This window comes from Anopheles gambiae, chromosome 3 (genome assembly GCF_943734735.2).
Source record: "Anopheles gambiae chromosome 3, idAnoGambNW_F1_1, whole genome shotgun sequence".
NCBI lineage: Eukaryota > Metazoa > Arthropoda > Insecta > Diptera > Culicidae > Anopheles > Anopheles gambiae.
Window position 1 is genome coordinate 17,216,604 of NC_064602.1, and position 17,524 is coordinate 17,234,127.

At 52.3% G+C, this 17,524-nt stretch overlaps 2 protein-coding genes across 2 annotated transcripts; both read right to left on the reverse strand.

Moving 5' to 3' along the window:
- Positions 1 to 6,816: 6,816 nt before the first annotated feature.
- Positions 6,817 to 11,609, reverse strand: LOC133393306 (very long-chain specific acyl-CoA dehydrogenase, mitochondrial). The gene is made up of 4 exons (XM_061657759.1): positions 11,302 to 11,609; positions 9,223 to 9,652; positions 7,744 to 9,006; positions 6,817 to 7,669 (listed from the first exon to the last, which is right to left on the reverse strand). Exons 1-4 carry the CDS (start codon positions 11,364 to 11,366, stop codon positions 7,529 to 7,531), a joined length of 1,899 nt encoding a protein of 632 aa, XP_061513743.1. The 5' UTR covers positions 11,367 to 11,609; the 3' UTR covers positions 6,817 to 7,528.
- A 516-nt stretch (positions 11,610 to 12,125) lies between these two features.
- On the reverse strand, positions 12,126 to 17,139 carry LOC1275629 (leucine-rich PPR motif-containing protein, mitochondrial). Its single transcript, XM_557938.4, has 4 exons — positions 16,951 to 17,139; positions 16,583 to 16,764; positions 16,147 to 16,492; positions 12,126 to 16,062 (listed from the first exon to the last, which is right to left on the reverse strand). The coding sequence occupies exons 1-4, from the start codon at positions 17,085 to 17,087 to the stop codon at positions 12,390 to 12,392; spliced, it is 4,338 nt and encodes a 1,445-aa protein (XP_557938.4). The 5' UTR covers positions 17,088 to 17,139; the 3' UTR covers positions 12,126 to 12,389.
- Between the last annotated feature and the right edge of the window lie 385 nt (positions 17,140 to 17,524).

Below are 17,524 nucleotides of genomic sequence, written 5' to 3' on the forward strand. Positions count from 1 at the left end.
TAATGTGCAGGCCGGCCTTGCACAAACTGTGGTCACGTTTATCGATAAGTGGGCGAACTTTGCACTTTTTACGGGCTATCTGTTGCCCTTCTTACTGGATTTTGAACGTGTTCTTTCTTATATTGCTTGAGAATTCAAATATTTGAAGCCACGCGTTCGAAGATATTCTTCCGAAAATTAAGCTTAGTATTTTAATGTCTCTCTCAGTGCGTGGCTGCAGCCTCCCATCCATGTAGACACTCGATTTCCAACAGGTCTCGCTTCACCTGATACACTCATCTTTTTATGTTCTTTCGATCGCAGAGGTGGTCGAATAAAACTCACGCGTTACTAATAAATTTACTAACGTATATATTCAACTTCACTTGGTTACAATTTGGTGTTGGCTTCGAGCACGCTTCCTTGCTGACCGCTAGTTCTTCAGTGCGCGCTGGTGTTTGGCGGTCAACGTCCGTGACCGCGCAACCGATGACCCCCGGATCGATCACACGCATACATTGACGGATGACGCTTTGCTGTCATCCGTGAGTTACCGCCGTGAATGAGTCCGGGCCAGGTTAGCTCACAACATCTCCCCCTTTTAATTACAGACGATACCCCTCGAGCCTACGCGGAAGTCTTCTAAGCCTAGAAGACCGGCGTGGCGACCGTATCGGCTGCTGGCGTTTTGTAGTAGCGAACGGGATTGGGCGTGGAGATGGTTGTGTGGGTGACGCGCTAGTTTGATGGTCCGTCAAGGGAACAGAACTCGATTCCGCTACCGCGCTGTCCGTCAGCAGATCAAACGGCAAATGATCTATGTCCACGTCCTCGCTGGAAGCCCCCACGGCCGTATCACGTTTTCGCAGCTGGTTCACATGGCGCCTGTGAACCCGTTGATTGTTCGTCTGCACCTCGAACATAACGCTGCCCAACTCTCGTATGATTTGCGCCGGAACCCACTTCCATGAATTCCGCGCATAGAACTTGGCGTAGACGAGGTCACCGCGCTGAAATCGTCTATCCAAGTTGGCCGGTTCTGCTTGCGCTGCAGGTGGAGGTTTCAGCAGTGCCAACGCTGTTCGCATTTTTCTGCCTAGCATGGCTTCAGCTGGTGACTGCATGTCCGGCAAAATAGCGTTGGGGGTTGACCGGTAGCTCGCCAGAAAAACGTCAAGCGCTTCGTCCTGCGTTGTTCCCCCTTCCTGGATCTTCCTCATCGACCGCTTGAAGGTGTCAACAAAGCGCTCCGCCTGCCCATTCGATTGCGGATGGAATGGCGCAGTTGTGACGTGCTGTATACCGCGACTACTGCAATACTCCGAAAACTCAGCACTGACAAATTGTGGCCCGTTGTCGCTCACCATCGTTTCCGGGTATCCAAATCTCGCAAAGATTGACCTCAGTATCGCGATCGTTGCTGCTGATGTGGTACTTCGCGTTCGTATCACCTCTGGCCACTTGGTAAAAGCGTCTACCACGATCAGAAAATAGTCACCATCGATTGGCCCAGCGAAATCGATGTGAATACGTTCCCAAGGTTTCTGTGTCGCTGGCCAGGGAACAGGTTTTTCGCGAGGTGAAGTCTTTGCCGCTATCGCACAAGCATGGCATCCCTTTACGTGCTCCGTTATGTCCTTATCAACGGATGGCCAGTACACGTAACTCCGGGCCTTCGACTTCATTCGCTGGATACCGGGGTGCCCTTCATGTAGTTGCTTCAAGCAACGCTGCTGCAGCTTGCTAGGGATCACCACTCTTTCCCCAAACAAAATGCAACCACGGACCGTGGTTAGGGCTTCGCTTCTGTGGTAAAAGCAAGCCAGCTCTGCAGCATATGCGACATTTTGGGGCCACCCTTCCATGATGTATCCGTAAACCTTCTTCAGGACAGGGTCGGACTCCGTGGCCTTCGCAACGTCTCTAAAATTGAGTGGAAATATATTAATACAGTATGATGCTATGGAACTTACATCATTTTCCAACTCAGCGCTTGCGATTATGTATTCCGGATCCGGTTTTGCGTGCTCGTGTATCAGCCTTGAGAGCACGTCCGCATTGCCAAACTTATCGGTTTGCACGTACTCGATGGTAAAATCATACATCAGCAACTGCAATGCAAACCGCTGCAACCTATTTGCCGTGTACACTGGTATACCCTTATGTGACCCGAAAATCCGCAACAAGGGTCGATGATCGGTTTGCAATCGGAAGTGGCGCCCAAACAGCATCTTATGAAACTTTTTCACAGCAAATATAATCGCCAAACCTTCGCGGTCAATTTGGCTGTAATTTGCTTCAGCCTTCGTAAGGGCTCTCGATGCGTGCTGAACAACCTTCAGCGAGCCATCCGCGTACCTGTGGCTTATGGTCGCGCCTAGTCCAACCGACGATGCATCGGCAGAGACCATTATCTCTGCATTCGGGTCGTAGTGCGTCAGCAGCAAGTCGGATGCTAACAGGTCTTTGAACCTGTTAAAAGCATTTGCGTACTCCCGTGTCCAAACAAATTTTCTAGCTTGCTGGACATTACAAACATTGACCGTCACCGTACGCATGTCCACCGACGTGCGTTTTTTTTCTTGTACTTCCCCTTTTTGTTGCCTCTTTTCTGCTGGTTGCAAAAACCTTCTCGGTGACCGGTTACGTTACAATCGCGACACTTGTGCAGAGCATATGAGCACTCACTTGCCCAATGAGCCTCACCACATAACCAACACGGCCCAGGTGGTTTGTTTACATTATCACTGTTCCTCGTATGCTGGTACTGCTTCCTTTGTTTCCACTTGCTCGCCTGCTGTTGTGCATTGCTTCTACTTCTTAGTGCTAGGATTTGCTCCTCCGCCTGAGTAGCGATCATGGCGCTACCCGACAGACAAAGAGAACGAAATTTTCAGGCGAGGGGTAGGTAGAAACACGCGGTGGGGGCCCGGCCCAAGATCGGATCCAAAGTCCGTTGTTTTGGGCTCGAAATTAAAAATGGCGGATGGAGCGCTACCACGGAGAGAATGCGCTCTCTTGCTTGCCTTTAAAATACACGAGGCGCTCTCGCTGTAAAGAACGCTCGCTCGCGCTGTTTCATCGTATTTTCTTCATACCCCTTCCTTCCCGTTTCTTTCGGCTTGCGCAGCGCTGAACTGGTACCCCCTCCCACTTGATTCCAGCGAATTGCGCTGCGCTGGACTGACACCCCCTCCCGCTCGTTTCTTTCGTAGCGCGCTGTGCGCTTTCCTTCATTCGGACTTGGTACACCCGAATCAAAACAAAAACTTGAACACATCAAACTTGGTTTATATTTTATCACTTTTATTGCAAATAAAGGGGCATTTTCACACATAGCTTCACACAATCTTGCCACAAAATCACACAAATTCTTAATATAAAAAAATCGTCGTATTTCAAAGAACCGTCAAACTGCGTGGATCCCGTTGTTGATGTTCGATACAGCAAAAATAAACATTGAAATAAAGCAGCGCATATCACACATTTAAGATAAATGGTGAAACAAAAGCGCAGCTTCATTTCAATGTGCACAACACTTCAACACTTAGCGAAACTTCGATCGCCCGGGACTTAGGCTAACACGCGCGCAGCCTTTCACGGCGAACGCTTGAGCTGAACTGACGATTTCGTGTGGTGGCAAGAAGGGGAGCGCACAGAGGAACACTCGCTGCACTAGTGCGAGCGAGACACCGATACCCGCATGCCGCTGCGAGAAAACCAAACTGAGCGCGCAGGCTGAAAGTGAACGCACACATTCACACATGTGTAATTGTGTGAGTGCAAAAACTGTGTAGAAACCAAAACACGCTCGCGCCTCCGAGCAATTCCGCGAATTTCCAACCGTCTCCCCATGCTTCTACATGCCCCTCACCTGAAAGTCGCACACTTTTTCATTCTCATTGCTAGTAGGGTATCCACCTTCAAGCTGGAGATTCGCTCACACTCAGCGGAGAGCTGCTCTAGCGTGACGTCGGTTCTCTCCTCGATACGAGAGAGAAGTCTCGTGCGCACGTCCGCATCAGCATCATCCTTTAAGCCGCACACTAATATCAGGCATTTGAACTGCTCCTCGCTCATTGCGGACAGCTGAAAGTTGACGCAGGAGCGGTTCACGCGGCAAACAAACGACACGAAATCCTCCGTACGAGATTTCGTTAGCTGCAAACACTTGTAGCGCTTACTCACAAGCGTTTCAGCTCTCCCAAAAAGGGCCTTCAGCTTTTTCACCGTTTCATCGAACGGTATCTCCCGAGGAACGCTGGGCAGGATGAAACTAGCGTAGCGTGCGTGCTCCGCAGGGCCTAACTTGCGCACCAGTAAGCGCACCTTTGCTGCATCGTCGAGGTGGGAGGCATCCTGTGCGAACAGGTCCTCGTAGCGCGCGAACCACGTATCGAAAGTTATTTCGGATTCCGCCTCGTACCGGAACTCGGTGATGCTACCCGACAACGCATCAATAATCAACTCCGGATTACTGGGGGCAATGACCTGCGTCGGGAAGGCCTGGCTTTGCTGGTTTGTAATTTGTGACTGCTGCAATACTTGCGTGATTAGTTGCTGCTGTTGCTGCATCTGTTGCTGCACCTGCTGCTGCTGCTGCTGCATCTGCTGTTGCATTAACTGCATCATCTGCATCAGCATCGCAGAATCGGGTGACTGCGCCGGCACTGATGATGACGCAGCAAAATGCTGTAGCGATGGCTGCCCCGCTGCATTCTGCGATGGCAGATTCACCGTTGGCACAACATTCTCGTTCGCGGGTGGAAAAATTTGCTGTCCCGTAGCAAAACCAGTCGAACGCAGCAAGGATGATCTTCGCTGCTCTCCTTCCATGGGGAAATCCGATGCACCGTTTTCGCTGGTGCTCATCCTTCTGCGTTTTGCTCGCGGGCGCGTAATTTTTCGAACAGCACAACTTCACTCACAGTCGAAATGCAATAAAAAAAAAAATCCTTTTTTTTTTACGTCGCTTTTTTTTTACTCGTCGCCACTTTTATGTTCTTTCGATCGCAGAGGTGGTCGAATAAAACTCACGCGTTACTAATAAATTTACTAACGTATATATTCAACTTCACTTGGTTACAATTTGGTGTTGGCTTCGAGCACGCTTCCTTGGTGACCGCTAGTTCTTCAGTGCGCGCTGGTGTTTGGCGGTCAACGTCCGTGACCGCGCAACCGATGACCCCCGGATCGATCACACGCATACATTGACGGATGACGCTTTGCTGTCATCCGTGAGTTACCGCCGTGAATGAGTCCGGGCCAGGTTAGCTCACAACACATCTAGTTCGCTGTGCTTCCTTGCGACTTAGGCCGAACTGGGGATCGCTGTCGAACACCTTCTTGGTGGGACATGAGTCCGGCATCCTCATGACATGCACCAACCATCGTATCCTGCCAACCTTCGCCACCGTCAGGATGCTCGATTCACCGTACAACTCAGCAAGCGTGGTTCATCCGTTTCCTCCACGCTCCATGCTCGAACACACCACCCAAGATGGTCCGGAGGATGCGTCGCTCAAACACGCCCAGAGCGTTTGCATCCTCCGCTCGGCATGGTCCAAGACTCGTGTCCATAGAGGACCACTGGGCGAATCAATGTGCGACATATCTCACATTTCGTGCGGGCTTGAAGTCTTCTGGATCTGGATTTCACTGCTGATGTCGTTGTCCGAAGTAATGATCGTCCCAAGATAGCAGAACTCCTTTACTACCTCGAGATCGTCGTCATCAACTAATACACTGCTTCCCAGATGGTCTGAGTCTCCGGCAAGCAGGTACTTCGTCTTCGTCTCATTGCGGCTACTCCAATTCTTGCTGCTTCGCGTTTGAATCGGATGTACGCCTTGCTGTTGTCCTGCAGATGATGTCGTTGTCATCCACGAAGCCAAGAAATTGGAGAGACCGATACAGGATCGTGCCTCGGATATCGTTGTCTAGCACCGCACTTCGAATGACACTTTCCCGGGCGATGTTGAAGAGCAGACAGGAGAGTCCGTCACTTTGCCTCAGACCCCTGTGAGATTCGAACAATTCCGACGTCAAGTTCGATACTCTCACCTTGCACTGCACCATCCCGTTCATGATGGCCTCTAACAGCCGGATCTACTTCACAAGGAAGTGGCACCGCTGGATGATGTTCTATAGCTCATTCCGGTCTATGGTGTCGTAGGCCGCCTTGAAGTTGATGTACAGGTGATGCGTTGGGGTCTGGCGCTCTCGTCACTTCTGGAGGATCTGCCGTAGAGTGAAAATTTGGTCGGTGTTGGATTTGCCTGCAACAAACCCAGCTTGGTAGCTGCCGACAATATTTGTAGCAAGGGGCGCAAGTCTGCAGAGCAGGATCTTATAGGCAGCATTGAGGACTGTGATGGCACAAAAATTCGATCAATCCAACCTGTCGCCCCTTTTGTAGACTGGGTGAACAGCACCCAGCTTCCACTCCTCCGGTAGTTCCTACTGCTCCCAGATTTTCACGATCAGCTGATAGATTTCGACGGTAAGCCTCTCCGGTTCCATCTTGAAAAGCTCGACCGCCAGTCCATCGTTGCCGGCATGATGGGGGCACCTCGTCGTCTGCACCAATGCTGTCGCTGGTGTTACTGCTGTGCTGCTGCTGTGGTGGTTGCCTTGTTCTCCCACCTGCGCCAGCCTCTCCAGCCTCTGCTCCATTCAGGTGTCCTTCGAAGTAGCACTACCACCTTTCGATCACTTCCCGCTCGTCCGTCAGGAGATTTCCTTCCGCATCCCGGCACATTGCAGTTTTACAACCTATCTTAGAATGAATTATGTTTCGGATCACACATTAAAGGGCAATCACACAACGCAAAATCGTTTAAAGGTACGTATGAAATGATTTGTCTATTGCTTAACCACCATTATAAATCTTTACTGCAGATCACTTGTGCAATTCCCTTCAGAGTTGGCTGATTTAGCTGAGGCTCTCTTTGTTGTATTTACATTGTATATCATTAAACCTAAGGAAAAGTGTACATTAACATTACTAGTTGGAGTTGGGGGTGATGTTGTAGCTTACACAAAAAAAATCATTTACTAGCAGTGGAATAAGTGTCCGTAAAATATGCTTGCTATCAGAGTGATGGTATGTCTTACAAAAGAACTCAAACTTTACATCTTCGGGGTGATAAAATGTTGAACAAAAAAACCATAGAATAGTAAAAATAGATTGTTCTACCAAGTTGAGAGCGACTTAATTGAAAAGTGGGGGAAATGAAATAATTAAACTATTACATCTACACACGCGCACACACTACACTTCTACCCATTTGGTTCCGTAGTAGCCGTAGTGTGCCTTCTTCTCCCCCTCCCGACAGATCTCCCGCGAGTACGCATTGTCTCTTGGCTGGCGTGGACGGCCACTCTAGCTGGATCCGAAGTGTAGTTCGTTTCGTTGGTACCGCTTCACTATCACGATTCACTTGCAGAAACTTTCCTTGGGCGAAATGTCGAAGGAATCTTCGGGCGGGCGGGTTTGCTTTCGGAGTTCGATCGCTGTACATACACACACGTGCACTTAGAGGCTCGCTTACTCAATGTCCAGCGGGTTGTTGTGCGCGATACCATTGTTTGCACAGATGTTCTTCGAGATCTGCGACATGACGCCGTAATTTTTCACAAACGAGTCGGTGTTAATCTTGCGAATGTTCACCCGCACACGATCGCTGGCCTGCAAATAGAAATGAGAATGTGTTAGAAATTATTAGTAATGACGCTCAAAAGTCCACCCCACGATCATCCTACCTCATGGCACCACGCCTTGGTCATCAAAACTTCATGCTCCGCCGAGGGCAGATCCTTGCGCACCGATCGCGTGGCACGGGAAAGCACCACCGCCATCGCGTACGTATCGATCGCCGCATCGGCCAGCCGGTTCAGCAGGAACTGCTCGTCCACAATCTTCTTGCCGTACTTGATCAGCAACGATTCCACCGTCTGCCCGAACAGATCGATACACTCCGAGCACTGCTTGGCCGGCACCTTCAGCGGATCGGCCACGAACGCGCTCAGATCCGTACCGCCGTACCCGATGCTGCGAATCGCCCGGCGCGAACCTTCCTTAAAGATCAGTCCCATGTTCGTGGCCGGATTCTTGAACGCCCGCTGCAGCTCCTTCAGATGCGACCCGGCGTACTGAATGCCCGTAAGCGCCACAAACAGCCGCAAGATGTCGTTCGTACCCTCGAAGATGCGGAAAATGCGCAGATCGCGCATCACGCGCTCCAGCCCGCAGTCCTTCATGAAGCCCATGCCGCCCAGTATCTGGATCGCCTCGTCGCACACGTACCAGGCCGACTCGGACGCGAACACCTTCGAGATGGCCGCCTCCAGATGGTAGTCCAGCGAGCCCGTGTCCATGTTGCCCGAGATCATGTACGCCATCGACTGCGTCACGTAATGGTGCATCGCCATGCGGGCCAGCTTCTCCTGCACGCCGCCGAACGTTTCAATCTTGCGCCCGAACTGCACGCGGTTTGTGGCGTGCTCGGCCGCCTTCTGGATGCAGGCACGCATCGTACCGGACAGGGTGGCCGCCATACCGAACCGACCGTTGTTCAGGATGTTCATCGCCACCTTAAACCCGTTCCCTTCGCCACCGAGCACGTTCTCGGCCGGGATCTTCACATCCTCGAAGTACACCTCGGCCGTGTTCGAGCACTTGATGCCCATTTTGTTCTCGGGCGGACCGCTGCTAACACCGCCGAAGCCACGCTCCACGATGAACGCCGTCACCTTGTCCTTCTTCTGACCCGTCTTCGGGTCCTCCACTTCGGTCTGAGCGAAAACCGTCATTATGTCGGCGATGCCACCGTTCGAGATCCAAATTTTCGATCCGTTCAGGACGTAGTGCTTGCCGTCGGCCGACTTTACCGCCCGGCAACGGATCGAACCGGCGTCCGAGCCGGAGCTTGGTTCGGTTAGCGCAAAGGCGGCGTAAACCTTGCCGGTGGACACCATCGGCAGATACTTTTCCTTCTGGCGCTGATCACCGTACAGCAAGATGCCCTGCAGGGGGAAGAAAAACAAACAAATCGTCGATTATAGCGGGTGGTTGTGATTGAAGGGTATTTCAATAACATCTTAGCATCCTGTAATGCATTCGTCCCCCCCCTGGAACAAGGGTTACGCGAGCGCGGAAACCGGTGCATCTCAACAATCTCAACTGCGCCCTTATCGCGAGATCATTAAACACGTGTGCGAGAACACACACACGAAACGTACCTTGAAGCCAATACTCTGGTGAGCGCCGATAAAGATTCCCAGCCCCAGATCCTGTCCACCGATAATGTCGCACATGCGGGAGTACTGTGTGTTGTTCAGTCCGAGACCGCCGTAATCGGGCGGCACCATCAGCGAGAAAGCACCGAGATCCCACAGTGCCTCACACGTTTTCTCATCGATTGAGGCGTTCACGTCGTTCTTGACCGGATCGTTTACCTCCTCGAAGAACTTGGTCACCGGATCGACAAAGGACGCGATGTATTCCTTCTGCTCGGCGTCCAGCGCTTCCGGGTAGGGGAACACCTGGGCCGGCTGTACCTGGCCGCGGAAGATGTTGGTCAGGAAGGACATGTTGGGGCGCTTTTCCGCCTCCGATGGGGTGGCCTGCTGAGCTTCGGCCTGTTTGGCCTGTGGGGCGGCCGAAAGGCATCTGGAAGAGGGGAGCAAAGGGAAAAATGGGGTCTTTAATTCATGTTGGGTAATTGCGGGTTTTGATTGTGTGTAGTGATGGGAAAAATGAAGTTTTCGTTGGAATCGATTCCGGCTATCTTCGAAGTTTTCTGGAATCGGTTCCAGATAGTAGGTCCGGAATCAGTTTCCAGAATCGATTCTGATATCAATTCCAGAATCAGTTCCGGAATCGGCTCCGCAATAACGATCGACTTCGGAAATTGTTCCGGAACCGGAATCGACTCCGGCTTTGGAATTGGCTCCGAAATCAGAATCGGCTTCGAAATCGATATTGGTTTTGGCATCTCCATAAGGCGTTTGGGTCGAATGATGTTTACTTGTGAACGATCCATTCTCATGGAGATTCCCGACCTTATTTCGCTTCTGAAACCTCTTATTCCAATTCAAGAACAGATTCTCATTCCGGAGCTAATTTAATTTCTGGAGTCAATCCTGATTTCGTTGCGATTCCAGCAAATTGCATTCCAACATCGGTTCCGATACCGGAGATGACTCCGGAAATGGCTGTATAATCGGCTGAGGAGTCAACTCCGGAATCAGTTCCACAGCCAACTCCGGAATCGACTCCGGAATCGGAATCGGAATCGGATAGGCCCGATTCCGAGCTCCCACCACTAATTGTGTGACAGGTACAGAGAGTCACGTACGGTCCATTGAAGCACTTTTGGTTCTTGAACATGACCCTAACGGCATGAAATCCGTCTTCGCTTGGTGTATGACTCAGGTCATTATTATTAACTAATGTTGTCAATTTATCTCTATTTAGTGGAAATAAACACCTTTATAACGCCCCGGCTAGTTGTTGCAGTTCAACCCTATCTCCCTGTTCATGAAGCTACACAGTGATTTCTTTCCAAAGTTCTTGATTATTCCGCGCCGTTAGGCGATATCTTATCAGTGGGAAAGCAGCATTCAATGGGCAATAGATTTAAGCGAAGGAATGAAATAAACGCCTCTTGCTCATACGAATTACGTTCCCTTATGGCTGCTCGTGCAGGGTGTGAAAATGCATTTGGGAAAAACAAAACCAACTGCCAACCATTGCTTGCCATTTATTTTACGCCACCAGGCAAAGGAAAGCCGCTACACGTGAACGCAATTGGCATGTCAACATCATCGTCACCATCATCATCAGCATCATCGTGCCCGTGCTGCTGGTCGGTTGTTTACGTAAATGACGGCGAGACGAAAGTACAAAGTCCATCAGCGTGGCTCATGCGAGCTCGCTCTTCTGCTCACACGCTCACTCTTTTCGCCGTACGTTTTCTCACTCTTGCAGTTGCGCTCTCTTACTTTCCCTCTCTTTCCGTCATTAACGGGTGGGGAATTTTCAGGAGCGCTGCAATTACCGAAAGCTTCTGACCTATATATTCAGCCATAATCACACTCATTCCTTTTGCTCTGTTTTTTCCCGTTTTTAACAGAACAGAAACAGGAAGTAACTACACACGTTCCCCTATGGGGTCTTCAAGGTCATTGCTACGCGAATGCGAACGGGAAAGGGCTTGTGTGTTACTCAACAATACGCAATCTCCTTTCGGAGGCATACAACAGCGCTCTACCCGAATTCACTAAAAATAGTTTGTTTTTCGGTCCTCCCCCGCTTACCTTCGAATTTCGATGCCCTTAACCTTCTGCGAGTTACGCACAACCAGCTGCCCAATGCGCATCATTTTGCTGCAGCGATGTTGTAGTTAGGACAATTTCTTTTTTATTTATTGCACCACACAATGAACACACACACACAATAGAGCCGACGGGACGGACGAGAACAAAGAGCGATTACGACGGTGTGCGATGGCGACGAATGAACGAGAAATTCTGTGTGGACTGACTGCGATGTCGTCCCTTTTTGCTGCGACGTGTTTACGTTAACTGCGCTCTCCCGACAGCGGGGATGACACTAATGACACCCGAGGGTGGTTATATGCGGGCTATTACAAGGTGTTACAAAGCAGTGTAATGAGGCGAAGTGGGCAATCAAACAATATTACTATGAAAATTGAATTATAACTAGTAAATTTAACAGTTGTAAGAACATCTCAGCGATTTTCTTAAACAAATGAACCAAATTATGAATAATAGCTACTCAGTTTTGGGACGTCTTGATTTCCACAGCATTTGATTGCCCGTGTACAACCCTCTTAATAGCCTTGTTGAGCTGTCAATAGTAAGCGTTACGATTGCGTTAGCGTTATCAAGCGTTACTATTGCACGTGGAAAACAGCTGCTGCAGCGGGAGCACCTAGGAGCACGTGTTGCAATGCGCGCTTTCTCTATTTTTCAAACTGCACATCCTATCCTCAAACAAACTGTCGGGGATTAGAAAGGCTTTAGTCTAATCTCTTCCGTTATCATTCCGATATCTTGGGCGAAAATCCCCTGGTTCATTCGGCCCAGCAAATAACCCAAAAGAAATGAACAAAAAAGCGTTAAGTTGTGGTTTGGAATTTTATTGTGCTCACGCTCAATTCCCAATAAGCGAGAAAAGCAAAACAAAAACCAACTATACTTAAACACGTACATAATCTATGGTTTGTGACTAATGCTGGTTGATTTAAATACAAAGGCCGCGAGGATGCGCGTGGCCTTTGAAGATGATTTCGTGACGTCGTCTTGATATTTCTCTAAAGCTTCTCGGGGATCTACACTTACAGCTAGAAAACGCAACGCGTCACAGAACGCTTGCAAATGCCTTAAGACAGATTCTTACTGCTGCTGCTGCTGCTGCTGCTACTGGTGGTTGGTTTGCTGGCAGACTTGGCCGCCGCTTTGGTCGCTTCCTCGTCACTGCTGCTCTCGCTGTCACTGTCGCTGCTGCTGGTGGAGGACGGGTCCCGGGCCGCCGCCTTGCCACTCTTCGCCGGAATGGTGTGCGGGAAGGGTTTGCCCTTCGCGGCCAAGCTTTCCTGCAGTCGCTTCAGTGCCGTCCGGTTCAGGTTCTCCAGGCACGTCACCTTCAGCCCTTCGTCCAGCGTCGCGAGTGCCTCTTCCGGTCGCTCCTTCGCCACCAGAATGTCCAGCATGCAGCTGTAGATCAGCCCCTTACCCTTTTCCGACACCTTCGAGTCGCGCAGCCTCTCGATCAGCCGGCGGCACAGCACCTCGTCCTTCGCTTCCCGCGCCTGCTGGATGATCTTCTGGAACATGATGCGCGAGCTGTCGCTCAGGTGGCGCGTCCAGATGCCGTTCTCCTTCTCCGTCGCACCGTCGATGAAGTAATGGATCCAGAGAGCGTTCACCGGTGCCAGCAGGCCCCATTTGGCGTACGATTCCGCCAGCTGCTCGTAGCGCTCGTGCAGCTCCGGGTGATTGGCGAGGATGCCCGAAGCGCCACCGATCGGGAAGTGCTTGGCCGCCGCGATCGCTTCCTCCTTGTCCTTCACCCTGCCGACCGCTTCCTCCAGCTGGCGCAGGTACTGGTCGGCGTTGCCGTTCGACACGTTCGCGTGGCAGAGCCGATTGTCGAACGAGATCTGCCGCTTCAGGTCGTCCGAGATGAGCGCACCGATGCGGTCGAAGGTCGCCACATCGCCGCTGATGGCGAGCTTGTTGAGGAAGTACTTGAAGGTGCGCGGTATCGGGAACAGCTTCTGCTCTAGCAGGTCCAGCACCAGCTTGGACGCTTCGGTAAGACGGTCCCGGTTGACGAGCGCCTCAATAACGGCCGACTGTTCGGTGAGGTTGGGTTTCTGGGCGCTCGTTCCGTCCAGCGCTTCGTAAGCGGCCAGGATACGGTCCGGGTTGTTCGCTTTAATTGCCAGCTTCAGCTCACGCATGGGGCCGCTGGACTGGGGACGTTTCGGTTCCTGTTTGGCCGATGGTTTCGGTGGCGCTGCGGCAGCAGCCACTCCCTGTTTAGCGCCCTTCGCCTGCTTGGGTTGGCTTTCCTTCGCCGGTTTCACTGCCTGCGCAGGCATTGCGAACGGAACCTCGTACCCATTGCTCTTCAAAAACTCGCCCAGCTCCGTCAGGAACGCGTCGGACGGGGAGACGCTTTCCTCCTGCATGCGCGTCCACAGCCCGAGCGACTTTTCCGCATCCTTCTCGGCGATGTAGCTCTGCAGCAGCTTGTGGTAGATCTCGCTCCGGTCGATGTGGCTCAAATCCTTGGTCGCCTCCATCAGCCCCTCCAGGCTGGCCGTTTTGCCCTCCTGCTGGTAGCGCTCGCACGCCGTCTGGATGCGCTGGTAGCGCGTGCGCAGGCCGGGCGTTTCCAGTATCTTGCGCGCCTGCCGGATGCGCCCACAGTCGACGAACGCAAAGACGAGATCGTACAGACTGTTCACCTCGCCGTGCACCTCCGTGCTGAGATCGGTCAGCCGCTGCAGGTTGGTGGCATCTTCCGCCTGTATCAACCGGCAGGTCAGCTCCGTCTTCCACGGCGTCGTGCGGTGCTTCTGGCAGATGTCGGCAAACGTGTTCATCGCCGCCGGCAGATCATCCCGCACCAGATGCACCTTGATGAGCGAGCCGAGGAAAATGTTCTGCGGCGTAATGTAGCCCTTGTCCATCAGATGGTCAAACATTTGGTTCACCTGCTGCACGTTGCCGCGATCCGCGAGCGTGTTGAGCAGCCGCCAGCACGCACTGTTGTACACAAAGTCGACCTCACGCTGCGGCTCCTCCTGCTCCTTGCCCGCCTCCACCGCGGTCGCGGCGGTCGGTGCGTTCGTCTGCAGGAACGCAAGCGCCTCGTCGAACCGCTCCGCCTCCAGCAGACTGTGCGCCAACCGTACCACCTTGACGCGATCCAGCTGGAAGTCGGGCTGCTTGGCTTTGACGGTTTTCAGCTGCTCGAACGCTTCCTCCAGCTTGCCGTTCGTGGCCAGCATGTCGATCATCATGCCGTAAACGCCCGGACTGACGATGTAGTTTTCGCCCTCCAGCTTCTGCAGCACCTCCCTCGTCTTGTCGATATCGTTCGACCGGATCACCGACCGGATCAGTTGCGATTTGACCGCATTGGCGTTTTCCTTGCGCGCCTCCAGATCCGCGACCAGCCGCTCGAGCTGCGGCACGGACAGACTGGCGATCGGTGTCTTTTGCCGCTGCTGACCCTGGGCCGGCCTCCGTTCCAGCTCGATCGGTTCCAAATCGCCCGCCGCCAGCTTCGACAGCATGCTCGAGATGTCGGCCGTCATTTCGCTGCCCATCCGCTCCTGGATCTTTTCCGCCAATCCGTTGCTAATCGAAAGCCCCTGATTGACGAACCCGGTCAGTATCTTGCGCACCATCTCGACCCGATCGGTTTTGAACGCACCCACCGCGTCGTAGATCAAGTTGCCCATCGTTTCGGCCTGCACCGCTTCCGTGCTGTTTCCGTTGCTTTCCCCCTCCGCAACCGGCTCGCTTTCCTCCTCCCCGGACCGGTTACGCACCAGCCCATCGTGCATGGCACGCGCGAACCGCACGTACGAGTCGACGTCGCGCGACTGCAGCAGCGCTTGCGCTAGCGGTTTGCGGTAGATGCCGGGCGAATAGAACGCCCGGTAGCGGGCGGCAATGTTGGCCGCCTCTTTGAGATTGTTCCGCTCGAGCGCGACGTACGCACAGCTCGAGCTAGCGACGGCCAGCGATATGCCAGCGCTGCGCAGCAGCTGTATCACGATCTCGCTGTTGCTGACCGGCAGATTCGGCACGGCATACTCGCGCACCGTCTCGCCGCTCGGGTAGAGCTTGAACTTTTCCGCCATTGAGCGCAGCACGTTCAGCACACGCTCGGTGCGCTCCTCCTTCGTCCACTTGGGGTCGTTTGCGCACATCAGCGGCCAGAAAAAGTGCTGCCGGATCGGTTGATTCTGCTTCACCAGCTCCTCCAGCAGGGCAAAGCTTAGCTCAACCTCGCCGCCCTTCAGTGCCGCCTCGAGGGCGATCAGGTAGGCCCGATCGTTCATACCACCGTCCTGCAACTCCTTGCAAATCTCGACCACCTTCTCCGCCGGCCGTTTGGCGCGCACCAGCTGCCGCACGAGGAAGCTGCCGGTGTTGGCCAGCTCACCGTCGTTCTTCGATGCACGGGGCATCGTACGGAGCACCTTCAGGCCTACCTCCTCGTAGCCACGGTTGATTAGCCGCAGGATTACGTTCACCGCGTCCTGGTTGTAGCCTGCCTGGCGACGAATTTTCTCCACCAACCGGTCCACCTTCTCCGGGTGGCCGTTGGTGGCGAGCGAGTAGATGATTTCCAGGATGTCCTTGTCGAGCAGGAAGATTTCCTTCTGCTCGCAGCTGTCGATCGTTTTGCAGATGTAATCAATATCGCCCTTGCGGGCGTAACCGCACAGTAGCGTTGTGTACGTGTCGGCGGAAGGTTGCAGGCCTGCCTGTGCCATCACCGCCAAGATTCCGGTTGCCGATTCCAGATCACTACAAGAGCAAAAATAGAAAAAAAGTTATAAATTTCGTTTCGAAATTCCGTTAAATGTGTTCCACAAAACAGCCTCTACTTACTCTGCCTGCGAGTGACCCATGATGAGCGCGTTAAAGACGTACTCATTCACCGGCAGCTGCTTCTCGCGCATAAACTCCAAGATCCGGGTTGCACCCTCAATGTCACCCTGCTGGCAGTAGCGCGAGATCAGCCGCTGGTACGTGACCCGGTTCGGCTCGATGCCCTTCGACTGCAGGTCGGCCAGGAACTCGGTCGGCGAGAACGGATGCTCGTTGTCGAGGTACACGCGCAGCAGCGCATTGTAGTGCGACACATCCATGGCCACGTTCAGGTTCTTGAGCGTTTTCCATATTTCCTGCACCAGCGCGGTACGCACTTCGGGCAACTCTTCCGGCACCAGATTGCCTAATGTGGGACGGGGGTGGAATGATACATGATTGTGAAATTGCTGTTTCTTGTTTTGTTGATTTTAAGGGTGATGTAATCGCGTCTTACCGCAGCACCGAATCACCAGCAGGGATTGTGCGCTTGTGGCCGAACGATTGATGCGGATCTCCTCCAGCACCTCCTCCAGGTCCCGCCGGGAGATGCGGCCCGAACGGCGCACGTCTTCGTCTAGCCGCTTCAGCGACCGATCCAGTCCATTCTTGCTCTTGGTGGCAGCAGTTGCAAAACCACTGGAAAAAGAAAAATAAACATTAAAATTAATTCATTTCGTATATTACAAGGAGCCGCCCCTGTGGTACTCGGTGCCTCGGACATGTTGCGTAATTGTGCCGGGTGGGTTTTGCTGGTGTGTGGGGCACCGGGCTCCCACCGAGGCTAGAGAGAGGTTCTCTGGTGTAAAATTCCGCTCCCCTTACCTGGTGAAATTACCACACAAACATTGCGATTGCTGGACGAAGCTGCTTTCCGTTTCGCGGGCAGTGCTGAACACTAGATTTCGCGCAAAACCGGCGAAATATCGCACAAATTTGCTCGACCGCAGTATCGAGGCCATGTTTTCTGTTGAAAGCGTGCGCGAACAATGCGTTTGACAACTCGCTCGGCTGTCAAAGTGCATGTAGAGCAAAATTTCACAAGAGTGACCAGAAATATCGATTTCTCTGTACAGGCGGTCCCCGAGATACACGGGTAATGGGGACCGAAAACGGCCGCAAAATACCGCGTATCTCGAATTTCCGCGTAAGTCGAATCTCGTGATTTCCAGCTAAAATATCACTAATTTTCGTGTAATTTTGCAAGTAAGGGGTGGTTTTAGTCACTTTATGAATTATTTGATAATATTCTGACTGAATATAACTATTTTAAACCTTTTTAAATAGTTTTTAACATTCGATCAAAACGGAAATTATTTGGCAATTTGCAATTGATGTGTCAAATCAGTACAATTTGCTCAAAGAATTGTCAAATTTAGAAAACCGCGTATCTCCGAAT

Coding starts and splice junctions, on each gene's coding strand:
- LOC133393306 (XM_061657759.1), bottom strand. CDS start 11,366: ATGATGCGCATTGGGCAGCTGGTTGTGCGTAACTCGCAGAAGGTTAAG. Junction 9,653..11,301: donor AAGGGCATCGAAATTCGAAG/GTAAGCGGGGGA, acceptor CCCCTCTTCCAG/ATGCCTTTCGGCCGCCCCAC. Junction 9,007..9,222: donor ACCAGAGTATTGGCTTCAAG/GTACGTTTCGTG, acceptor TTCCCCCTGCAG/GGCATCTTGCTGTACGGTGA.
- LOC1275629 (XM_557938.4), bottom strand. CDS start 17,087: ATGGCCTCGATACTGCGGTCGAGCAAATTTGTGCGATATTTCGCCGGT. Junction 16,493..16,582: donor GCTGGTGATTCGGTGCTGCG/GTAAGACGCGAT, acceptor GTCCCACATTAG/GCAATCTGGTGCCGGAAGAG. Junction 16,063..16,146: donor ATGGGTCACTCGCAGGCAGA/GTAAGTAGAGGC, acceptor TTGCTCTTGTAG/TGATCTGGAATCGGCAACCG.